General features: G+C 40.9%; 1 protein-coding gene across 1 annotated transcript in view; it reads left to right on the top strand.

Annotated features, from left to right (window-relative positions):
• The first annotated feature begins 3,514 nt into the window (after positions 1 to 3,514).
• Positions 3,515 to 26,175, top strand: part of OSBPL10 (oxysterol binding protein like 10) — a 115,030-nt gene continuing 92,369 nt past the window's right edge. The window contains exon 1 of the mRNA XM_051612895.1: positions 3,515 to 3,862. Within this exon, the coding sequence (XP_051468855.1) occupies positions 3,573 to 3,862 (290 nt within the window). The 5' untranslated portion in view covers positions 3,515 to 3,572. The remainder of the gene's footprint in view (positions 3,863 to 26,175) is intronic.

Genomic DNA, 26,175 nt, shown 5'->3' with positions numbered 1-26,175 from the left:
TTTTCTAATGAGCTCACCACAGCTGTTTGGTCGATTACCCTTGAAAAGTGAGATGGGGTTTTCAGAGGACTATTTAAAATTACTCCAAGATCTCCTTCCTGAGAGACTATAGCTCATTTATAGATCATCATTATGCATGCACAATAAAAGCTGTTTTTTCCCCATGTGCTTCACTTTATTGTTTAACAACATTAAATTTCAGTTGCTGTTTCATCAGTGATTTTGTCACCACTGTGAGATCCTGCTGCTATTTTTTTTTGCACTTGATTCTAATTTTAAAGCAAATGAAGGGGTTGTGATTTAAGAAGATACTGAGTAAGATCTCAACTCACAGTAGTGCTTTCCCTCTATCTGAAAAGTGGCCATTTATTCCTGTGCCTTGTTTTCCATCTATTAACTAGTTTATGTGATTTTGAAAAATTCTCCTGGGGACATAATATACTAACAGCCTGTTATGCCTTCCATCTCAAAAATTTCCTGATGAGCACACTGTTGTGAGTTGAATTTTTTTGTGTGTAGAAGGGTATGGAGAGGCTTCTCTGTATCTGTGAAAGAAGACTTCTTTTCCTGACATAATTGTGTTCCAATACATTAGGTGGAGGGCAGAAAAGATTACATTAATTATCTATAATGTAGAACATATGTAGGTAATGTGTTGCTGTCACCGTTTGACTCAGATCGACAACAATGCTCTCGATCCCCTCCCACCCAGGTAGGGAAGGAGAGAGAGAAAGAGAGAGACTTTGCTGGATTGAAAACTAAATTACACAGCTTTAATTAAACACTAATGATATAAGAAAATATATACAATTATATACAAATACGTTCAGGTGTGTGCAAAAGCTTCTCGCCTCCCCCCATCCCCAACAACTCCCACAGCACCTTCCTTAGCTGCAAACAGTCCCAAAGAATTCCGGAGCTGCTGCTGGAGAAAGTGGAGAGTGATGAGGGTCAGGAGAGCTCGAGCCTGGGGTTTGATGGTGCTGGATGGATGGAGTCCTCCCTGGACACCAGCCATGGATGGAAGAGAAGGGAAGAAGAAACAGGAAGGAAGTTGTCTTCTGTGATCTCTGACCTTCCTGTGAGCTTACGTAGATACATTGATTGGAACATCTCTGGCCAATTTTGCTGTCTGTCTAACTCAGCCTCCCACGGGGGGGTCACAGATCCCAGAGTAAAGGTGCAACCTTGAAGACCTAGCAGTTAGAAAAACATTCCACCATTTGTTATCATTCCTAGCTGGAATGCTCTGCTAGTAGTTAAAAGAAAGCTTACTGAAGGAAAAAAAAAAAAAAAAATCAGTAAAAGGAAAATTGGCTTCATCCTGGCTCAAACCAGGACAGTTGCAGTGGCTGATGCAGTGACATTGACATGAAAGCTTTTTGTTCTAACTGTTCTGGGCTGTCATTGTAACTGATTATGAGGAGAAATGCAAGGGTGTCATCCTTATCTCCAGCAAGCAGGGTCTCAGCTTCCTGAATGAGCACACCTTGTTCATTCCAATGTCTTCTGACCGTGGTGGTCATCAGAGGTAGTGGAGTTGAGCCTAAGAATGAGGATTTTCAGATGGTAGTAATGGAGGTTCTCTCCATGGTAAACAATGATTGGGGAATTTTACACAAACATCTTAACTAATAGCTCTGACTTGAAAAATTACTTTGCCTAAAATATTTTCTTTTAAAAAATAACTGAGTTAATAATATTTATCTGTACTGCAGAAGATGTGCATTAAATGTTCTGCCAATGAAATACTAAATTAAAATTCAAGTTTCCAGACTGAGTGCCTCAATATTTAGCTACAACATGAGAAATCTAACTACCCAAAATTCAGGATCAGGTTGCCCAACATTTCTGGTAACTCAACCACAACACATATGGTAGGATTTTCCAGATATAAAACTGGGAGAATCTAAGTTAGGTGCCCTCCTCTCTGTGCTCATTTATATGGGGAACGAAGGCGTCTAACTGTATGTGAATTCAGATGGATTGAGTATCTACTGAGGTATCGAACACAGAGGGCACATGATATTTGGTACATTCCAAAAATCCCAGTACATAGGAGTGCAAAACTTTCCACAGGGTTAAAGCATCTCGGTTCATACTTGGTTGTAGATACTCTCTGAGCTTCTCTGTATTTCAGGTTGCCAGTTATAAAATGACAACAATAATAACTACATCTCTGGTATGCTGTGAAGATACATGTTGTAACAAAACGGAAGCACTTGGCTGGTGCTGCAAGGATGGCGACAGGAGGGATTTGAAGCACTGTAACCACATAGATTTATACCCAACTGGCTGTACAAGGACCTGCCTAGCTCTTTGCAGCGATCTTGAGGCTACATCCTCTGTTCTCAGAAGATGTGAACGAACCCACAGTAATATTTTTTGCGAAGTCTGGATGAAGATATGAACTGATGTAGGTTGATATGTTACGTGCAGCAGTATATGCTACGTGTTGGGCATGACTGTTGTGTTCCTGACTGCTGTGCAAACCACCTACCTCTCGATCTCTCACCGTGTGCTGGCACAGCTCTGTGCTGCCGGTTCACTACACCATCGACAGGCCTCTCCTTGGTGTCACGCTCTGTGGCAGCGGGCAGCGATGTGCATCAGCCTGTACCGAGCAATCCCCCCCGCAGCGCTATGCTCTGGCGGGCACCGCTTTTGTGAGGATCCCTCATGCGCTTCACAGCCTGGGCATCCTCCTCGCTGCTGGTGTTTGTGTGTACACCCAGCACGCAGCCCCTGCTCTCCTGGCGCCTCATACGTGTGCGTGCCATGGGGTGTGCGTGCCATGGGGGTGTGCGTGTCATGGGGAGTGCGTGTGTCATGGGGAGTGCGTGTCATGGGGTGCGCGTGTGTCATGGGGTGCGCGTGTCATGGGGGTGTGCGTGTGTGTCATGGGGTGCGCGTGCCATGGGGTGCGTGTGTCATGGGGTGCGCGTGTGTCATGGGGTCCGTGTCATGGGGGTGTGCGTGCGTCATGGGGAGTGCGTGTGTCATGGGGGTGTGCGTGTCATGGGGAGTGCGCGCGTGCCATGGGGTGCGCGTGCGAGGCCTCAGGGGTGCCTGCCCAGCCCGGCCCGCCACAGGCGCCAGGGCCTGGCAACGCGCTCACAGAGCAGCCCTTCCCAGCGTCACCAGCCCCTGCGCCTAACGGGGGGTCTGCACGTCCGGCCCGCGCCCCACGTCCCGGGCTCTCCCTCCTTCGGGGTCCCCTCCCCGTGTGTGTGTCCGTGAGGGCGCGGCACCCGCCCGGGCCCTTCGCGCCTCCCGGGGCGAGCGGCCCGCACCCGCCGCCAGGCCACCGCCCCGCCGCGGGCTCGGGCGGGCGGAGCGGCCGCGGGGGGGGGGCGGCGGGCGGGACCGGCCGAGCCGCGAAGCACCGGCCGCCGCCCAACTGCCCTCGGCCAGCCGCGGGGAGGCGGCGCGGCAGCTCCCTCGCCCGGCGCGGCCCGGCCCCTTCTCCCCCGGGCGCCGCCCCTCTCCGCGCCGCCTGTGAGTCAGGGCTTTGCCGGGCTCGGTGGGCAGCCGCGGCCGGAGCGGGCTGGGAGGCTCCGCCGCGGGGCTCCATGGAGAAGGCGGCAGCGGCGAGCGAGGGCGGCGGCGGCGGCAGCAACAGCAGCAGCCGCAGCAGCAGCCGCCCCACGTCTGCCGGCTCGTCTCCCTCGTCCTCCTCCGCCAGCCGCGGGCTGCCGGGCCGGGCGGCGGCCGCGGGGAGGCTGGATGGAGGCGGCAGCCCCGGCTCGGCGGCGGCCAGCCCGGGGGGCGCGCAGGCGCCCGGAGGCGGCAGGCGGCGGGAGCCGGTGCTGGAAGGGACGCTCAGCAAATACACCAACCTCCTGCAGGGCTGGCAGAGCAGGTAAACCGCCCGCCCGGCCCCCGGGCTGCCGCGGGGCCGCGTCCTCGCCCCCCAGCCGCCCCCAAGATGGTGCCCGGGCAGCTGGAGCCGCCGCCCCGCCCCGACCCCTCCCCGGGCTGCCGCGGGCGGGCGGGCCGGGCTGTGCCGCCGGCCCTGTTCGAGGCCGGGCTCCCTTCCCCTCCGCGCCCGCTGCCCTTCGTTTTGTTTAACTCGTTTGTTTTCCCAGCCGAAGGAGCAGCTGGGCAGGAGGACGGGGCGGGGCGGGGCGGGGGGGCCGGCCCGGGGTGGGGTTGGCGGGCGCGGGGCAGCGCCGGAGCGGGGCCCGCGTTGCTGCCGCGGCAGGTGCGGGCGGGGGCCGGGGGGGGATAGCGCCGCACCTTCTGTTGCCTGAGGGGCCATCGGAGTGCAGACAGGAGCCTTTGGGTTGGAAAAGGCCTTTAAGATCGGCAAGTCCAGCCGTTAGCCTGTCACACTGCCGAGCCCACCCTAAACCCTGTCTTTAAGTACCACACCTCTGTGTCTTTTTAAAGCCCCTTTTCGTGTTAGTCTCATTCTTCTGTGAAGTTATCTCGCGTAACTGAAGTATGAAAAACCGGGTGAGAGCCTTCATGGGAAAAATGTCAGGCTTTTGATAGTTTCTATTGATTTGTTGGTTTGTTTGGTTGTTTTTTTTTTACTACAGGGTGGGACAGCTGAAAGAGTTACCTGTGTGTATAATAAGATCTCTCTGTTGCTATGTCATTCCTGTTTGACATATCCTGCTTTATGTTGATACAGTGACAGGCCCTGGTCCTGCAATTTGTTGGGTGTGGACAGGCTGATGTGCATCTATGAGAGTCTCAGGGAAGGTCTGGTTTTGAATCTAGTGTCTCAGTCCAAAATTTTTTACAGGGTTGAAGCTAAACTGGAATTAATATTGCTGTAGTGGGGTCTGTTGAAACCAAATTAAACTCTTTCCCGTTAGTGGGTGGAGGAGGATGAGTATCTAAAGCTTGACTTTTTAGTGTAAGGCATCACAAGGGTAGTTTTGAAGAGAAGCAAATGCTATAGAGAACGTTTACAGGACTAGTTACACCTCTGCACAAACCTTTATAGAACAACAAAACCCCAAATCTACCAAAACTTGCTGCTGCTTATATTAAGTGATCCCAAGCTGTGGGAACATGGGAGTGGCTGGGACCTTGATGTTCTGACAGAAATTTTAAAGCATTTATAAGTGGCAGAGTTAAAATACACAAATGCCAATCATGCTAGGATGCTGACTGGTGCAGGGCTAAATCAGTGGTAGGACTACTGTAGCTGTACTTCCTGAAAAGTTTCAGGAGCTGATCAAATTCCATGCACTGGAGGACATGCATAGGTGCATCAGCTGTGAGTGATAATGAATATGTCTGGTGTGATTTGGGTAGACACTCGTCTCCATAAAACTATAAACTCCATAAAACTGCTTCATTGCAGATGGAGAGAAGATGATTTACTGTGACTTGGTTACTGCACTTCTGTGCTAGATTCACATTGGACTTCTATCTGTTGATTTATGCAGTCCTCCTGTAGTTTTGTTTAAAAAACAAATAAACATGTTTTGACACCTAAAGCATAGGACTAAAATGCATGACTGAAAATTAAAAGCCCACCCTCCCTGTTTTTTCCCTGACATCTCCATCTCTTTTTGTACAAACAGGAGCTTTTTTTACAGTGCAGAAGTTTAAGGGTCTCTGTTACATTATCTGATTAAACTTCAAAATAGAGGTCATTGCTTATAAATCTTTGGGTCTAGAATTGTTGTATTTGGGAACAGATCAAATCTTTTATAAGGCTGACAGCTTGACATAGCAAATGTAATCTGTGTATGTCCAAGAAACTTTTATCTGAAAACATAAATGAAAAAAAAAGAAGTCACTTAAGCAGTTCTACCATAGCACTCAGAAATTAATGTCTGTTTATTTTGAGCAGTCTTTTTAATGCTGCTTTATTTTGCTTTGTCAACTGCCAATTTTATTTTTTTTTAAATATGGCTGTTTGAGCAAGTGGTTTATGATGACACAGAACTCTTATGTTAATTAAGTTTAGTTTGCCAGTGTTCAAATCAGTTGTTTGGGATGGGGAATCTGATAAAAGTTCTTAACAGAATAGATGAAACTTGAAGCTCACAAAAGTTGCTTTTATTATAACATCCAATAAATGAGTAGTCACCCATGGGTTCAAGCGTCGTTGTCATTTGGCCTTCTGAATATTTGTCATGGAGTCTGTTTTCTGTGAATTGGAGCTCAGTCTGTAACAATTGGTATGTGATTTTGTAGGTGGCGCCTGCAAGTGAATCAGGAGTGTATGTATTGCTGAATGATAGTACAAATTAGTTTTGAATTTACTTGGTCTGAAAAAACACGAGGTTGTTTAACCACGTGATCAATACAGCCAGATGGCGTGAATATAAATAAAATGGAGAAAGAAAGTGAAAACTGACAGAGTTCAGTGGTCATAGGTTTGGAATGCTCTTCTTTAAAGTTCTTTATTCATTGGCCTAAATAATTCAAATGTGTTTAATGTTAGTGTAGGCCACGTGGTATTGAAGTTGAAAGGTTTTCCTAGGTTATCCAACACTTATTATGCAGAGGAGTCTCTAACAAGTCTAAGGAAATTATTGTTTGAATTATAATAAATTAGTGTCCTTTAACAGATGGATGCAAGGTAATCTTATTTTGGATGAGGCAAATGAGTATGAATACTGAAGCTAATATTGCCTTTATAAGCATTAACTGAAGTAATCAAAGGCCTCAAATTCAGTCCGTTTGGAGAGTTGAATTACTTTAAGAACTTCTGAGTGTTTGCTGTCTCTTACTAAGGAAATCTATTCTGCTGTAGCAGGCATAGGATCAATCTGATTAGGAGATGAGTGAGTTGCTTCTTCACCTTTATAACAAACAGAAGGAAACACTGCTTTTTTTTTGGTTGTTTTGAGGCAGTTGTGCAATAAAGGTGTCGGAGGGCCTGGGCATCTAGAGTGTCTCCGCTAAGGTAATTTTCTGTGGATTTACACAGGTATGAATAAAGAGAATGGAACGTAATCTAAAGCACAGACACTGACATAAGAACAGTTGTATCTGGTCTGAGACATAGGGACATCTGACTGTCTTTACTATGAAATTACAAATAATTATGTTATCAGAATTGAAGTATTATTACAAAGCATTTCCATTGGGATTTACTTGTTTTACATGTGTGGGACAGTAGTAGCTTGTATTTTAAATGGGAGTCGTGTGGGTTTGATGAACAAATATGTCTCTGTAGAATCATCTCATGTCATGCAGAACCTATTTTGCGTGGGTTAATTAGATATTAATGAAACACTTGTTGCCTGTGGCATTACTGTCCTGTTTTTGAATAGATAGGTAAAATGTAAAAAGTCTTAAAACTCCATTTGTCCAAGGTAGTGTGAAATTGATGTGTTCTCTGCCTCTCCCTCTTCACTTTCTCTGTGAAAATATTTTTAGTACTGGTGCTTCTAGGGTTTTGTCCTGCAAGCATGTATAAGCCCCTGGATCATCTGCATTTGGGCTGGGGCTTACATTTGGATTTGTAACAACAACAAACGGATCTCCAGCTCATGGGTGTTGTTGGTTTTCTGAGCTGAACTGCTCTGTGCAAATTATTCTAAAGCCTGGGTATTTTCTAAAGCATTTCTTTGGCCTATTCCTGTTGCTTCTCTCAGTTGAGAAATATATTGTTTTACCAGTCTGCATGAATTGTGCCTGATGTGCTTTGACACCACCAGACTTCTTTGGAGGGTTAGCTGCGTTCCTTGGATGTCAACAAAAAATGTACTTTGGGGCAATTTAGGGACTTTTTTGTGCTCTTGTTAGTGGACTTCACAATGCTGTGGCGTGGTCTCTTTGCTCATGTAGTTGCAGATAACAGTTGCAATCTGCTGCCACCACAGAAAGACCCTTCCTTATTTCCAGTGTCCCAAACAGCAGCTAGGATAATGTCAGGAGAACCAGCAGACTCAGTTCCATGTGCTGTTTCAGGGGCTGACTTCTTTGGCTCCCAGAAGTTATGCTGCTCTGACTGTAGCTGTTACAGGAGGGTTGTTTTCTAAATATGTTGACAAAATACATCAACACATTTGTATGATAGCACCTACAAAAATCTGCAAATAATTCCCCCCCCCATTTTATATATATTCTGGAAAGATTGTGGCCTCTTAGGAGAGGAATTGATGAAGATACTCCAAATTCAGTAATAGTCCCATGCCCCCTCCTCTTCTAAATTAGCTAGCCTGTCTTTTGCAGATTCTGAGATTGACACATCTGGTTGTGGACTGTTGAGGTTGTTAACACCTCTAGTAATTGCTAATTCTTCAATGGTACCAGTCAAGTTGTCCTTTCAATGATCTGTGGCCTTTTTCCAGAGTAAAAAATGAGTGGATGGTTACTGTATAGGTATAGCTATACAACCTGGAAGAGAAGTCTGTCCAGAGAAAGAAACTGCTTTTTTAATGTAGAATAAACCATACTGTTATCTTTTCAACAGTAGACAGTATCTGAAAAGGAGAATATAGCCATGTGATTATTTAATATTTGTGAAGTTTGCTGCAATGGGAACTTGTCATGTTCTTGAGTCAGACCAAGTCTGACTTGAGTCAGACCAAGTCACCAAGACCTCCACTGGGTATCTTTTAGTGTGTTTCTGGCATATCTATACAGGGCTTTGTGTAGTGTTGTAATATCTTCCAGAATTTATTTGCAGAGTTTGGAAAGAGGGAGATGCTATTTTAAGGAGCTCTAGATGCAGCCTTCTCTCTTTCTTCTGTTCTTGGAAATCTGCTCCTTAAATTTTGGAACCTTTATTATATTTTATTAGGAATTGTAGAAACACTTTACACTTTCAAGGCATTTTGATAATACTGGGATAACATTCTATTAAATATTTTGCTTGCAAATAGGTTTTATTAGAAACTGTGTTGTCTCTTCACATATAGATTCTGTTTGTAGTAGGAGGCAATGTGGAAAGGAAGACCACTGCTTAAAGCAATGTGTTTTAGTTCTGTTGAACAAATGGACAGGATAATTTGTGTGCTGAACACTCAGGAGTCCAATATTTTACGTAATTGAAATTAAGATGTATCTAATAGTTTCACATAAATTTGGAATTTAAAATGTCAAAAAATCAATTGTTAATAAAGTGTGTTTTGAATTAAGGCAGTAGTATTCCCCCCCCCCCAAATCCTGAAGTCTATGTAACAAAAATAATCGCATTCAAATCACAGAATTGTCATGGTTGGAAAGGACCTCTTAAGATCACAGAGTCCAACCATCAACACAAAAAAGCCCCAAACCACCATAAACCCCACACAAAACCACAGCCTTGGCCACTAGAGCATGTCCTGAAGTACCAAATCTAAATGGCTCTTGAATACCTCCAGGGATGGTGATTCAACCACCTCTCTGGACAGCCTGTTCCACTGCCTGATGACTCCTTCAGTATAGAAATTCTTCCTGCAATCCAATCTGAACCTGCCCTGCTGCATCTTCAGGCCATGTAAGTTTTCTGTTTTCCCTCCTCTCTTCACTTTTTGCTGTTGAAACTTTTTCCTCTACTCACCTAAAAAAAACCAAAACAGCAAAAGGAAAAAAATAAGTGGTCTCTTTAAATGTATATCCCTGATGTATTTGTAGGAAAATTAGGACTTTCAGTTAAGATGCACTCTGTCCTTGTTTTGTTAGTGGTTGATTAGACCTAACTGGTTTAATAATGAACTGATTGATATAGTTTGAATAGCTTTTGCTATTTTCTCTTAACCAGCTCTGTTGGGAAAATGAAGAAGGCTGTTCAAACAGGGAAGTCTGAGAAATAATCTTAACATGGTAATAGGGAGGCTGAGGAATACATCATTCTCTGCCCATCTGTGATTCTTACAAGAAACATTCGGAAGACAACTTTAGACCTCAGAGTGAAGTTGAGAAGGATGGTCTTGGGCTTAAGGAATTCATTTGCACTGTGGAAATGTGAATTCTGGCTGGAGAACTGCCACAGACTTTTTTTCTTGTCCCCAGGCAGGTAACCAAGTTCTTTGTTCTTCAGCTGGTGGTGTCACAGGGTGTCAGGCTGCTTATGCCTGTGCACAGGATAAATTAATAAAATGTGTAACAATGCGTAAGCCGCTGGGTGATAATGTAGGAAAAATCTGTTTAAAACAAATGAGACTTGGGATTTTTCACTCAGGCAGTATATTTGGGATTTGCAAGTACACTTCAGGGCTGAGCAGCAGTCTTGTACCAGAGGGAATGAAGTGACAGGCAAAACAGAGCACGGTCTTCCTTTCACCCAGATGTCACACTTAGCTTTCAGACAGTGAAAAGAAGTGGCAGCTGGCACTAACATTGAAGCACTTACTGAGTCTTACCTAGATGTTGCTATTGCTAGCTCATATTGTTTTTTAATGTAAAAATCATATTTGTTAAATACGTGCTAAAATGAAAGATGAAACAAAAAATAATTGAATTTGCTTCAAGTGAAAATGCTGAGCCTGTTTCTTTGGTCTTAATATGCTTCCACAACTTTGTTTTCAACTATCTTGACATTATGCTTTAGATATTGTAGGCTTTTGTGGATATCTTACCAAGATGTTCGATTACTTTTTGGAACCTAATCCAGGGAGGCAAAGTTTGCCTGGTATTTAACTGTTGCATGTAAAAAGTGTTTCAGTAAATACTATCTAAATCCTACTACAGTTCTTTCTAAAATTACATTTAATTAGTAGTTAATTAGAGTTGATGACTGTAGGTCCTTACCTACCCAGTTCTGTAGCACAAACCATAGAATTTGTCTTGGTTTCTGTTCCACCTAGATTTGTATTTGTCTTTGGTTATCTACCTAAGAATTTTTCTTTCAGTGTTAGAGGATTCTTCAGCATAGCTATGGGAACAATTTGCCCAGCTATAATCACTACTTTAAAATTGCCTGTTGTTAGTAAATGTCAGCTTTTCACTGCATCTCATTATGCTGGTTGTGTATGGGACTGAAGATACCTCTAATCAAATTTCTTTGTGCAGTCTTTTTGGGCAGGCTAGGTTATCTTTTGTCTGTATTTGGAGTATCCACGTCAATGGAGTTTTCTTACTGCAAGTCACATCTCTCAGTAATTTTAATAATGTGTGACAGTTCTGATTATTATTTGGTATTTCAATGTTTTTCATCACTTACGGACAACAGAACTGTGTATGATTACTGCTGAGGTTGCATTGGGGAATCAAATACAGGGGTAATCCATCCCATGTCCTCAGAGTATTCCCTGCTTAAAAAGTTCAAAGACTATTAGCTTTCTAGGTCTCAATCCTTATTTTTTTGAAAACTAGGTTGTTAATTTTTGTAAGACTTTGTAACTTTTGTTAGACTTTGTAAGTCTAAGTGTTAGTCTGATTGCACACAACACTGAGACCAAATGTTCCCTGATGCTGCCTGGGTTCTCCAGACAGGTATGTTCATGCCCACACTCTTGTTATTTCCTACTTGCTTTCCTTAAGCCAGTGGCACAAGGCCCTGGTGCTTGTTATGCCATTTTCTCCTGATATCCGTTATACTTCTTGAGCTGGTAACATATGGCATAGTACTATGAAAACGAGTGCCAGAAGTGTCAAAATGAAGAGTAGCACTTAACTGTCCTTTTTTGGATGGGAAGGTGACGAAAAGGAGTGCTGGAGCAGCTGTCTGCCTGCAATATGCTCTCTCCACATTTAGCATGTTTTTGCATATCCCCAGTGATGCTTCTTGAGCTTTCTCATGACGTGTGCATACCCTGTTTTTAAGGGGGTAAGAGCAGTAGTTTTGTTACAAGAGACATTAATTTTAAAAATACAGTCAAGGAAACTTGATAATTAGTCAGAAGAATTACTTGGACAAAGTAATCAGTAACTTTTCCTTACCCTAAATTTTTATGAGTCAGTGCTTTTCCAGGTAAATTCTCTATCTTGTAATGATGACATTTTTTGTCACTACATGTATGATATTATTTTGACAGTATGGGAAAGCTTGCTGTTTGCTGATGATAGCTGGTTTTCATGTCATAAGCAAGCTTTATGGAATTTTTTTCCCCATCTAGGTAATTGCTAAACACTCCAAAGCCAAAAAAATGTATTATTAATTGCTGTATGCTTGGTACTTGTTTAAGGACCTTTCCACAGGCTGAATGAGGTTGCTATTGTGTATCTCTTAGTCTGGTGCACCCTCTCAGGAGCATTGTACAGCAGTTGCAGATTCCTTAAGGTATTTGACTGAAAAGACCTTAGGCTGTTAGTTGGATGGTTGTGAGCTGAAATCCCTAAGTTAATGTTTTTTTTGTGATTTTTGAATAAGTTACTCCTACAAGTTCATGTATCAAGGACATATTTCTTAGGGACTTGGAAAATGGCTTTGCTTCAACTGCACAGCCTTGTAGAGATTATCTGTTGCAGTATTAAGAGTTGTGCCTTATATAATGTGCCTTTCATCAGGTTCCAAATTTTTTTTTAATAAGTCAATCATGATTATTTGATTTGTTTGAGAATGGACTTGGAGCACAGTTAAGAACTGTGATGGGACAACCTGTCTAGGTCATTCAATAGTAAAAGTTAGAGGAAGTGCATAAATATAAGTTGGGCCTCTGTGTGAATAAAGCTTCTGTGTTTACCTTATGAACAGAGTTGTGAACCACATTCACACTGCCACTTACAGCTGTCTTGATTGCTACATCTTTCATTGAGATAGGGTGATGCTTTCCTGTAAGGGATGCATACCACTGTGGGAAAACCTGTGCATTCTATTCAGGGTAGTATGTTTAACCTCACCAGAAGAGGAGTGTGTGGTTTTCTACCTTTGGAATATGGTGAAAGTCTTCCTAGTAAAAGAGTAGTTTAGTGCAGGCAAGATGAGGCATTCTGCTATTATTATTCTTAAATGTGTAAAAGTAAAGAAAGAAAAAAAAAAAGCAAAACGGGGGAAGAGAGGACATGTAGCTGGCAGGGAACTGAAGAAGAGTTACATCAGGTTTCTCCATACTGCTTTTATCAGTGGTGTCAGAAGGAAGTTAATGAACTTGATAATGAAAAGAATGCCTATGTGTAGGCAAGATGGAGAAGCGAAGAATGTATTATTTGTTGCTGCAAGCATTGGAGCATTTTAAACTGGCACAAAATCCTCTCCTTATGATGTTTTTGGGTTTTTTTTATTATTTCTTTAGTAGGCTGTGATTTTGTGATTGTTGGGTTCCTGTATCAAACTCTCATATTTTTATTATGCAAGGGAAGGAGAGTTTGGCAATAGAACAAGGGAGGAAAGAAGAGCTGTAAATAAAATGGTGGGAGAGGTTAATAAAAAGACTTAAAGCCTCTGGAGGAGGACTGATAGAAGGAAAAGGAAGAAACAGATGAGAGAAGGAGGTAGATGTTGAAATGAAGGCAACACAAGGATAGGTTTCTACCACTTTAAAGAAAATATAAAAGTCTGGAAATCCTATAAAGTGAATTTAGAATGAAGTATTTGAAGCCCAAGTGAGATAATTTGCTCTTATTTATTAATTTTAATACTGTCATTAAGAATGGCACACAAGAAGTAGAGAGGAAATTACTGTTTTCTGAATTGCAGAATGTGTAGTGCAGTGAGGATTTTTCTGGTTTTGCTTTCTTTCCTCTGCCACCTTCTGTAGCAGAGCTCATTTCAGGCTGGTAGATGGCTGATGCGAATAGCAGCCAGAGGAAGTTACTGACAGTGCCCACCTGGATATTTATTAATGTGCCAGGCTTACCTTTGCCCTTTTAAACACAAAATTGTTTATGTGGGAATTCAAGCATATGTGATGATGAAACTGTTTTCCTGTTCAAGGTTTTAAGTGTTGTTACTTATTTTTTGATTATAACAATGAGGATCTGGATTTTTGTAGAACAGTTTTTAGAAATCCATGTGTATGTATAGCAGCAACCTAATGCATGAACTTCTCTGGAAGTGGTTGTTGCTCACATAACTAAATATGCTTTTTTCAGAAGGATCATGGCTAATACACTGCAAGTCTCACAACATATTGATGAAACCACCGTCTGATGGACTCTGTGGACTCCATGCATATGTTTCTAAGAAATAGTATTGACAGGACACTCTGTGGTGAAGATGGCTTCATATAATCTGTCTGGATAAAGACCAAACATAGAAACTTAAACTTCTCATTTCAATGAATTGATATGTCTAAGAGTAAAGTTAAGGCAAACCCTATTGAACTGTGAAGTATTGGCACAGAGAGCTGATAAGTTCCAACTATCCTAAGATGATGAAGCATACAAGAAAGGTCTGGTTTCTGCAAAGCATTGTTTGAACTAGCTGGAGTGGAGAAGATACGGAAATGAGCCAGCATACTGATCTTGCAAGCAAGATCTTTATTTGGTGTATTGTATTTTCTTCCATATCATGCATAAAGAAAATACTGTCTGGTCTTGGATATGTTAATTCTGTCCAACAAGGAACTTTTAGACTATGGATTAAAAAATAAAATAAAATTCAAAAGCTAGGAAGAGCAAGTAGAAAAGAAAACATAAAATTCAGAACTTAAAAAATTCTCAAAGCAAGGCCCTAACTTGCCTTTTGCTTTTTTTTTTCTTCTATGTAAAGATATACTAAAAATATATGCAGCTTGCAAAAAATGGCATTAGTGTAACATTGCTGAGTTTCCAGCCCCATTTATGAGAGTGAAATGAATATTACTTGTTGAACAGGTTCCGTCAGTGAAATAATATTTTAAATGAAACTTGCAGTTGGGAGAAATGCCAACATTCATGTGGTTCAATTTTGAGAACCTACATGATAAATTACCTGCATCTTGAAAGTAAAAAATAACAGCTGCTATAAATGCTACAGTAAAAACACAGACCAAATTTAAAAACAGATGTTTTATTCCATCAACTTGCACAAAAATTACTGTCCAAACAGATGTGCTCAGAAAGCATTTGTCTGCTCAAAAGTATATAGTAGTCCATGTAATCACTTAGAATATATCATAATAGTATGTGTCTAGAACAGTTACAGAGAATATACCCTCTGTGAGTTATATCAGAAGTACAGTGTGGAATGAGGGATGAATGAAGAATTGGTTTGAGGACTGCTGTGTCCTGGAATAATTTGGATGTCTTTCTCTATCTGGACATTACCTTTAAAATTTTTGTTTCTTTCACCAGGTAGTAATCAGCTCTTGTAATGATCTCTTTCTTCCATGTAAACTATGTAAGTAATTTACTTATGTCCACAAGCCAAAAATAGCTGGATGAACATGTGTTACCAGAAAAAAATCAGGAACCCATATTCTTGAATACAGAAACTTTATATATTGATATTATAACTCTGATGACCTAGATTGATGAAGACAAGCACACCTGAGATGAAAATGTGTTTCTGCCTGTTTACTTGTCTCTTTTGTTAGAAATATTGATTAATAATACTTCAAGCAGGCCTTAATATATAACAGGAAAAAAACAGCTGTCAGTGAGCTTGCATCCTTGTCAGATTTGCAATACATGGCTCAGTAAAAATAAAATACTTACTAAAAGTTGTAGCACAACTGTTCTCTTTTCTGAACTTTTAACACCATATTTTATGGTGACAGTGGTGTTTTGTTTTGTTTTGTTTTTTTTAAGTTTAATTTTTAATCTGAGAATACCATAGTTGCTTTACAAAATTTGAGCAATCCTTGGATGTGATGCTTACACCACTGAGGTTAGGGGAAGAGGTGCTTGATCTCTAAATGAGCACGTCATTCCTCATTAAATCATTGCCAGGTGTAATATAGATACATTTCTTTTCTTGGTGTAAAACTGAGATCCAGAAGTGGCTGTCCTTGACAAGGTTTTCAGATCTAAAGATTAATCTTCTAGTTTACAGAAAGGTTGTTATATCTTGAGGCCTCTTATTCCTTTATGTTTTTTGCTGTGGACTAGAAAATAACACTGAAGAGTTGCTGGCTTCTGGCAATAATTCTTGCTGAGGACAGGGCCTTGCAAAACAAGGATGAGCTGTGGAGGTCTGGCAGAGAAGTCAGTGAACTGTGATACAACCTCTATAAAACTTTGCTGACTCTAGGCAGCTAATTGGAAATATATGCAATAATATCCGTTGATGGGATGTGGTTATGCTTTGGACCTCATTGGGTTGCATTATTGTAATACAGTACAGTCAGTATCTTTCTTTTGATATGTTCTTGTTCTTAAAAAGTTGGCTTCAACAGAATAGCTTCTGAGTATTGAAAAAATGTCAACTTGAAATCTGGTTCTCTAAAAATAAACTAAGAGTAGTTTCGGATATACTTGAACATTTTCCTTCCATTTTTTAGACATACAGTCATAATACAAGCTTCTTATGCTTGCCAGTCCTTTTCATAATATATACTGAGAAAAAAACCCAACTATTTACTTAGGATGCTAATCTTTACTAATACAGTTACTTCCTGTTGTATATCTCTGCAAAAATTCCATGGATTTATTTTAAATTGACTGTGCAGTCATACTGTATTTCCCTTCGATCTCTACCCGTCTGCTGCCAATGCTTATGTTCTCTCTGGTTTATTTAAGCTTTTTTGGACATCCTAAGGCATTTCTCTGGGTCCATATTCTGTTTGTAAACACTACATCTATAGTTGATTCAAGTTCTGTTCGGTTAAGTTTATGTATACTTTGTATTTAATGCTTACCAGGCTTCTACAGTATGTCTGCTATTGTTTAATACCCAGTAAGGAATGCAGTTCAATGTGCCAAGTAAATTAATCATCACTGAGATAGTGAAATGGAAGGGATCTGGTGGTTGTTGATAAAACGTGTGGGTCATATTTTTCTTTTCCTCTTTTCTCTCTCTTTCTCTCTGGGGGGGCTCTTCTGTCTAAACATGCTTTTGAAGCTTATTTCAAAATATCCCCTTGTTCTCTCAAGTCCCAAATTGTGCTGACTAGGGGAAGTTTGGTAATTTTCCCCAGCAGTGAAAGCTGGGAGGGGCATCTGACCTGGGGGTGGTTCTGTGTAGGTGGGTTGCTTTGCTCCTGAATGAAAAAAACACAACTAATTCCTCAGTGTTCTTCTGTCATTAAATAACTAGTGAACAAGACTACTTGTTATGCCCCCCCTCCCCTAGTTGTTATATTTTGATAGTAAAAACCCTGGTGAAAATGTAATTATGCTGGGATGATGATGACTTCAGTGGTATTCTTACCCTTTTTAGTTAAGATAACAATTTAGACTTGGTAGTCATAAGGAGCTGTGAAAACAGACATGAGAATCGGTTGCAGATGTTAAGCAGTTGATAAGCTATTGGTTATGACAGCCTCACTCAGCTGCTCTGTCCTTTCCAGGGGGTCAGAAGTTCAAATTGCAAGTTTCATTCTGCAGCTTTCTGGTAATCCGGTGCTTTTCCAGCCTTTTTGTCCTTGTGTGCCCTGTGCTGCTTACAGGGTGTAGGCGGGTGATACCTGCCTATTGGGACACTCTGGAGTGTTTTGTTATGGTCTCTGGTGGCTGGCATTGACATCTGCCCACAGCCCTGCTTTGGGGTGCTTAGCGCTATGTGGCCTGGACTTCTTGTGTTCCTGTGAGCTCAGACTGGTGTTAGTTGTTCAGCTACTGAATTAATTCACAGCCCTTGGGCTGAATGGCAAAGGATAGGTTGCAGGTATGGTGTAGCTTATTTTATTCAGTGCAGTGATTTAAATGTTGTTGGCCAAAATACATCCTCTTAATACATAATGGATTGTTGCTATTCTGTGGACTAAAGGCTGGCAGGTTGTTCAAACCTAGACAGAGCTCAGGGCTCCCAGTAGCACTCTGTTCTCCTGCCAGTGTGGGAAAAGTATTGGAAGTGTCTCCCTGTGCATGACTTTTTGTAAAGGGCTGTGAAAGCTGGTAGGGGACTTAGGTGGATGTTCCTTGGGCACAGAGGGTCTGGTGGAAGACCTTGAGTTTAGGTACGAGCCTTGGAAAATATCTGGACCTTCTAAGCAGACTGTAGCAGCTTTGAACTGTTAGCCTCATAACTAGGTTTCATCTCTTTTCTCTATGCTAGTTTTTAAATGGAAAAATTAAAGCCTTGAGGAAAAGGGCTGAGCAAGATGTCAGATAGTCTTGCTCCTTTCACTAATGAAAAAAGTTGGCAGTTGAATGTGGAGCTTTTCTCTAGAATCAGATAGATGGTATGAATCCACCTGTCTTCCTTCTCATGTTCTGAGGATCTCTCCCATGTATTTGATCCTGCTTTTTATACTGTCACAGCAAGTGTAAGAGGACTAGTGCTGTAGGAGATGGATTAAAAAGAAGAAAGCATTTGAAAGTAAGGAGATCAGATACGAAAATGTTATATATACTAAAAATTAAAGATGGATGAGCTGTGTGACCTCAGGTTCCAGAGAGGAGGCTAATGACATGGAGCCTTTCTGGGTTTGTTCCCCTTGAGCTTAAAAACATTTTTTTCAGAAGTGACATTTGCACAGATTAAGCACAAGGGGTGTGGAATAGGTGTCTCACCCTTGGGAGCTGGGAAGCTTAATGGAACTGTCAGTAGAAATAGAGAAAGCAGCTGGTATAAGAAAAAACATAGTGCAGTGTCTCATAGATTGCTTATTTGAGGTAGCATCAGCACATCAGGAACAGATGTGTGAGAAACTGAGAATAGCTAGTCTACTCACGTTGAGTTTTAACTTTCATTAAATAATTCCCTCAACTGGATTTAATTATTGGAATACTGAATTGCATACTTTTAAGAAGGAAAACATGAGAATTATGAAACTAACTTAGTTCTGGAAATGTGAAAACTACTGGATCTCTGATCTTACAATTTATTTATTTGTGATCTCCACTTGTTCTATACTTACGTGTTTGTTTTCTTTTCCTAAAAACATTGGCATCTGTTAGGTACCTGGGCTAGTTTTGGTGGGTCTCTTCTGGTTTTAAGAGTATTTTACACTTACAAATTCATTTATTCTGCCCCCCACCTTTCTGTAGGCATTTGCCAAAATTAAGTTCGAAGGTTCAGTTAAGTTGTGGCATATTTATACCACTGAAGGAAAAATGATGACCTTATGTCTTGCCCTTCAGGGGTAGTATTCTGTTTCTTGAAATCCCTGCTACTGAATTTCTTCCTGAAGTTCTTCTGTGTTGTTTCCTCCTCTGTTGTTGTTGCAGGGACTGCATAGTAGGCAAGCTGGCTATTGCCCTTTGAATAGCCAGCATGGGTTTTACTAGAGGAGTTTAACAAAACGCTCCAAGTTATTGCTGGTGTTTTAGTCACTTTCCAAGGGCTTTTTCCTCCAGGTGTGTTTAGGTTGTGGGTTTTGATTATTTTTTTTCCAATGTTCTTTTTATGATTCTGTCTGCTTGTCACTGGTCAGAATGAAATGAAAAGCAGAGAGGGTGCCTTGTCAAATGCTGCAGTGCAGGACCAGTGTGAGTACTGAGGAGTGTGGTGAAGGCAGGTAGTAGGATACCAAAGAGCACTGCAGAGCAGGAGTGACCTTCAAATGTCAGATCTCTGTTAGAAAACAGGATGTACAGTTTGTGCTCCCTGAAGTGAAAGAGTAATACTTCTTTACAGTGTTTTCTTTTGAGCAACATTAAGGTTATAGAAATGGCTGTTTAAAAAAATGGGTCTCTTTAGTTCCCAGTTGTCAGTTGGAACTAACATTTCTTTTGTGGTTTTTTTATTTTATTCCCCTCCCCGTTTTTTTTGCTTGTGCATTTCTGAGTGTAATTTGGATGGCTTGGATACAGTGAGTGAGAGTAAGCTATTTTGTTGGGGATGGGAGATAATAATGGTATGTATACATTCTGACGCTCTCAGATTGTATCTTGTCTGTTTGAGATGTAAGAGAAACTAACAGGTAAGGAATGTCTGTTAAGACTATTTGTAGCAAGTTGACAACATTTGGAAATAAACTAAAAGAAAACGGAACAAGTGGCTAAATAGAGAAGTAATTAACACAGCATTGATTTTTATCATAATTAGGGCCAAGGGAAAAAAAACGAACAGAAGGAAGAGCTTTTGAACTGCACTTGAAGCAAAGAAATGAAAATAAATTCTAAGTAATTACTGAAGAGAACTTAGTGCAGTAGTTTTCCTTGATTCTGATTTTTAAATCTGAAGACTTCTGACAACTGAAGGAAAGCATATTGCTTATATCTGCTAGTTGAGTAAATAGTTAAGCTTTAGCAACTTGATTGTGCTTCTTCCAAATCTCCCTGTAGCGTTTAAGTATTATGACTATGGAGGTTCGTGATGATGTTTGTAATGTATCCTAAATGTTCAAGCACTAGAAAGAAGATTAGGGGTTCTGGCTGGGGCTAGAACCATTAAACTCTGATATTTTAGGTAAGGAATCTCAAGCCTTGAGAGATGTACCTGCTCAAGGGGAGAGGCACCTGATGTGCAGTCCAGCTGCAGTTCAGGGAGAGCTCAAATTTGGCTCATCCTGATGGTAGTATTTATGGAGTGCAGTTGTTGGCTGCTAGTCAATAGCATGAACAAGATAGATGTATTTGTTTTAGCTCTGGTATCTTGTTTTCTACTTCAGTTATTTTGTATCTTTGCATTTCAAAACCACCTTCCAAAATACTTTTCCAAGGCACCTTCACTCCCTTGTGAGGAGCTTTCCAGCTTATAGGTTCACCACAGGGCACAAGACCTGTTGTTCCTTGGTTGACCTGAACCAAAGTACTGCTAGAGGTCAAGTGTATCTGTCACAGACCTACAGCTGAAAGTACTGGCTAGTGATTTCCATGTAATGCTCATAGCTGCAGAAGAAATGGATCTTGTTCCCACTGGATGGTTGACTGTGCAAAGTTCATCTTCTACCAGAAGACTGACGTGACTGTGTTATTCTTTTACTAGCTACCAGTCTTTTTACTGTATAAGCTATACTGGCACGTGGTGCTGAGTACTGCTGCTGGCCAGTGATGAAACAAAGGTGGCACAGCAGTAGTTCTGACATAACACCAAATAGAGGAAGGCTAGTTCAGCTGAACTAGGCTTTTAAAGTGCAAATCAGCAATTCTTCCTTAAGAAGGGAGAGTGTGAAATTACAAGTGATTTTCAGTTATGCTTTCTAAGGGCAGCTTTTTTCATTTGGCCCAGTTGATGTAACAATTTGGGGGGAACATTTGCTGTTTATTTTGCACCATTTTTGTGGACTGTGGTGTAAACATGCAAGACATTGTACTTCTATCTAAAAGTGATTTAGAGATTAAAGGACTAGTATCTCATGTTTAGCTTTTTTTTGTTTGTTTGTTTGTTTTTCTCCCCAGTTTGATTTATTGATCCTACAGGATTTGTACATATTTAGAAATACCACAGCTATTTTATGTATTTTCTTCAGTGATGTAGTTGTGGAATAGAATTGTTCACAGAGAATGCAAACTCTTTGGAGTCTCCTATCGGTAACTTGCACAGAATTAAATATCTCTGACTTCCTTCCAAATAAAAATGTTGGAAAAGGAGATGAGGAGAAGATGTAAAAGTTACTGCATAGTGAAGAGGAAAAAAAATTAATATGGCTTATCTCTCTTTGCTGGTTTTTGTAATGATTTAGTAGTTAAAAATTATTTTGCATATTCCAGTTGTTGTCTGCTGATACAATTAGCATTAATGTATTTTATGGTTTGGGTCAAGCTGGCAGAAAATATCTGAAACAAACTGCTTTTGTGGTAGCTGTCATGAGACCAGAAGATGAGCCACTGTTTCACCTTCCTGCTGTTGAATGCAAATACAATTGTCTGTTCCTTCTGTATTTTTTTCCCCTGGTTTAGCAAGTTGAATGTGTTCCCACTGAGTTTGATGAGCCCTTAGAGGATCCAAGGGATGGGTTGTGACCATGCAGCAGGGAAGGAAGGAGGGAAGAGGAGTGGTGGTGAGCCCTAAGTTTGGATGACGTTTTACAACCAAGCTGAGCTTTGGCCATGAGGTGAGGTTAACTATGCTGTGTTTAGTGAAAAAAACCCCAACAAGATCTGGAAATGTAACCCACACTTGGCAGTAAGCCTAACACACCCGTATGTGAGGGAGTGGGAGGTGATAGTTTGTCTCAGTGCTCAACAGGCCTGTTCCGGATCACTTCTTTACCACTCATGTTTCTTCCTCACTCATTTAACCATTGTAGTTGAGATTTTGAGTCTGTGCAGTTAGCTGCTATTCATAATGTGGCATAGTGTTACACTGTCATCTGCCATCAGTCCATCAGCTTTAGTTTTACTGAGCACAGGACTTTGGTAGAGCTGGTAGTTTGCTGCTCTGCAGGGGTGATGATCTCTGGCAATGAAATGGAGGTGTTAGAAAAGAAATGTAGTGTTGTTTTTGCATTCTAGTGTTAGAAGCATAGTGTCGGGTTTGGTTTTTTTATATATATATCCTAGTGTTAGGAATATAATAGTTTGTTTGAGATAAGTGAGATATCTGCACATTCCAAGGACACTGGGAGTGGTTTACGGCCCAAGAAGCTGAGGGAGTGAATCGGGCTCCATCTGGGGAAGAAGGGTTTGTGGCCCAAGATAAGACCAAACAAAGCCACTTCTATATTGCTCCTCAGAGCAGGATGACACCAGTAGATTTGTTAATTGGGAAGATAGCCAAGGGGGCAAGAAAGGTCAAAATTTTACCTTAAAAGGTAAAAAGTAAACTGCTAGAATGGAATGTGTAAACAGGGGCGGGAAACGTATAGGATAATCTGAAGCGTCAGATAGGCTGTAAACCCTGGAATACCCAGCCAGTGGGGAAACAGGGGAGGGAACTTTGCATCGGGAATAGGGATTATAAACTGTTTTTCACCTTACTATGGGTGTGCCTACTTGTTTAGGTCACCCATTCTTGCAAGAATGTAAATAAACTGTGCTTCGCGGAAGGATCTGTGTGGGCCTGCTCATTGACAGACGTTTCTCACAGAGGGGAGCAGATAATGGGGAGACATAACAGTTTATCCTGCCGCAGCATGCATTAATGGCTCTTGTGAGTTGGAGCCTGCAGGTATTCAGTAAGAAATGCGACTTTTTATATTTTTGAATGGTACCTGTTTGAACTTTTTAAAGATTTGGAATGAAAAAAATACCTTCTGAGAAAGCACACATGGCAGATGGAATAGCTTTACAGACTCATTTAGATTCATGTGTACTTTCGAATATTTCCCTACTGGCTCTATGGGAATGAATTTTTTTTTTTTTTTTTTTTTTTTAAATTGTCTTCTGGTGGTGTTTCTAGCACATTACTCTTCCAGTAAGACTGGGAGAAAACTGAAACTAGTATCTTGAGGCTGATACAGCTGGAGGAGAGCATCCTAGCTGTTGTTCATACATCAAGAAGGGACAAAGAGGGCACTTTTTTTGCCTGCTAGTCACCTTTAAGTGCAGCAGGGGTGATATAACCAGATGTGTACACATCATGCCTGAGAATGTTGAATGTACAGAATATAGTAGATTCACATTTTCACTTCTAGGGTTACTTTTTACATATATATAGGTTTTTATATTAGCAGCTGGTAAGATGGAAGTCAAGAATATGACATAAGGGAAAAATGATTGTGAAAAATGGTACTGTTGTTATTGCTCTGTAATTGAAAAATAAACCCATAAGCTTCAGACCATACACCATCACTTGAGATACCTAGTAGTAGTGTTGGAAATAGAAAAGACGAGAATAATAGAAGCATCAGAATTATTCTCTACGGTTTTATCCCTGCTGATAAATACAGTAAAGGGCAGTCTCATTTAAATAGCCCTGGGAAGGCTTTAATGAAGTTTCTTGAACTGAACTAAGAGTGTGTTGTCAACAAAAGGGGAGCAACCCCCTTGCATGTTCCTCACTGCTCCTCAGTCCTTCTTTGCCATGACTCTGTCCTGTTTGTCATATGGTAATAGAATTCAGCTCACTAAAATCGCAGAAGATTAAACTGGCCAAAAAAGATGAAAACATTCTTAAACTGAGTATATATTAGGTGTTAGTATCTTTCTTGTTAAGTACTCCAGCTTGAAAATACTCCAGTTACATCTTTGCTGCTTCCAGTATATCCGTGCTCAGCCAATTGAAACTATACAGCTATTAGGATAAAGTTTAATGCTCTTAAGTAGCTGAGAAGAACAACATGAATTTACTGTCAAAGTGTGGTTTGGTGTTGGCTTTTCTGTCAGTCACCTAATAAACCTTGGATGAAGGAACCAACTAGTTCTTTTTGTTAAGGATATGTTCGAGGTGTTGATAAAATAGTTTTAGTGAGAAATAGGAATATCAGTCTTCACTAACCTAATAATTAGCCTGTAGTAAATACAGTCCACTGCAGGAGAGTGTTTTGCTCTGGTGGTTGGAGCTCTAGCTAGTAGAGTGCTTTATCATTAACTGTAGTGTCAAAGGATTCCTCAGATTTCTGTTTAATATTAGGTGCATTTACTGAAAACCTTTTGGCACATCCTGTTGCCAAACTGTTCTGCTTGTCTACTTCTTCATCCCTCCTTTTCCTCTGTTGATTGTCCCTGACCTGTTGGCAGTAGTGTTCACAATAAAGTTGAGGTTCTGTCTCCATAAACCACGACACGAGTGACTGCTCTTATTAATTTTCAGCAACATCTTTCTACTGAAAACTTCTAGGTTAGTGACATCTTTTTAATAAGGGACTATATGAATCCTTTCTAACCTTTTATATTTCATGTTTAATAAATAAAAATTAAGGAAGAGCTAAGTAACAGTGTAGAGAGTTCTGTGATTTAGGTATTTTGTTCAGTGATTACAATAGACAAAATAGGGCAGATTTCATAGCATAGAATTTATTATTCAGTTGCTTTCACCTTTCCTGTGACTTTGGGTATTTTACTATCTGTCTTAAGGCAACTTTGGTTTCCAGTAAGCAGTAAAAATGAATTTGAAAGAATTCTAATAGCCAATTTGCTTGCATTGACATTCACTTTTTTTTTATTTATATGCAGGTCAACTCCCTAAAGTTGCCTGACTTACCACTACAGGCTATTACTGTTACTTATGGGACCACATTAACCTGTGAGAAACGACTCATTACGGTTCACCTATGGAGACAGTTTCCCCAGCTTTTAACTTGGAGATATGTAGCCCAAATACTTTGGGTTGAGATAACAGACATTTTTTTTGGTCTGTGTAATTGGCTCAAGATATGACTTCAACGATATTCCTAATTTCTGTTCTCTCATTGTTAAATTGAGCAAAAAGCAGCACTTTAACTATTTTGCAGATACTCTAATTGAAGCTAGAGTAGTCTTGTAATTTGAGCTACTTCTATTTGAATCTGCTTGGTGCTGTCATTACCTTAACAGTTAGCCTCATATTCCCACCTGCAGGTGTTTATGCCACCCCTTGCCTTGCCATCCAGCAGTTCGCTTCCTCAGCTTCAGCATTCATGCTGTTGTTCAGGGTCATTCTCTGTGCCTGTGTTATTTGTTTCATTAATATTTCAGTCCCTGAAAATACTTTATCTCCAAGTGAAATCCTAAGTAACATCAGGTCTGGCATAAAACCTCAAAGTTACATTGGTTGTCTCAGAGCTGAGTGCTTTTCTGTATACAGTCTAATTCTTGGCAGCAAAAGAAGGCTCTAAAAATGAGCAGATACTTGAGTTATGGGGGTGCCTTCTCTAAATTGCACGTAATATCCAATAACAGTAGTTTGGGGTTGAGTTAGGGTTATTCTTACCAGTGAGGAATACAGGTTATTGAAGAAGAGAGAAAGGGGTTGTGAAGCTTAAGTCAGAGGAACAGAAACCAGCTGCAAATGAGTGTTTGATTCATCATTGATGCACTGTAAGAGGACAGTGATATGAAAGTGTTGGGTGAGGCAAGTGGAAGATACTGTGTAGTAGGTGTGGGGTATGTGTGTCTTTACTGAGTCCTTCCTAAATTTTGGTCCTTCTAGTAACAGTATCCATATTACTTAGTTCAGAGGACAGGCTCTAGTTGCCTAAGGTGAGGGGTATGGTGGTATTTCAATTGAGTAAGTGGGTTTTGCTCAGCAGCACCTTTTGAGGTTGTACATGTTTGAGATTGCCAAAATTTACTAGCTGCAAATTGCGGATAATTTGAATTATAGTTGGTAGTATTTTGAGATAAAATTGTGATTTAGACCTGGCTGACTCAATGCAAATTCAGTGGGATGATTTTTTTGTTTTTAAACTCTATTGTGTGGTAGTGCTGATACAAACCAGCAATTCCAGGCCGCCTGTGAATGTGTGTTATGGGGGAATTACTTTAGGTGGCTGCCTTTGCTACTCTCTCATTACATTGCACAAGAACTAGGCTGTCAAATAGATATATTTGACTTATTTATGG

The sequence above is a fragment of the Apus apus genome, chromosome 2 (genome assembly GCF_020740795.1).
Source record: "Apus apus isolate bApuApu2 chromosome 2, bApuApu2.pri.cur, whole genome shotgun sequence".
Classification (NCBI taxonomy): domain Eukaryota; kingdom Metazoa; phylum Chordata; class Aves; order Apodiformes; family Apodidae; genus Apus; species Apus apus.
The sequence above is the reverse complement of the archived record's forward strand: the minus strand, read 5'-3'. Positions and strand labels throughout refer to the sequence as shown.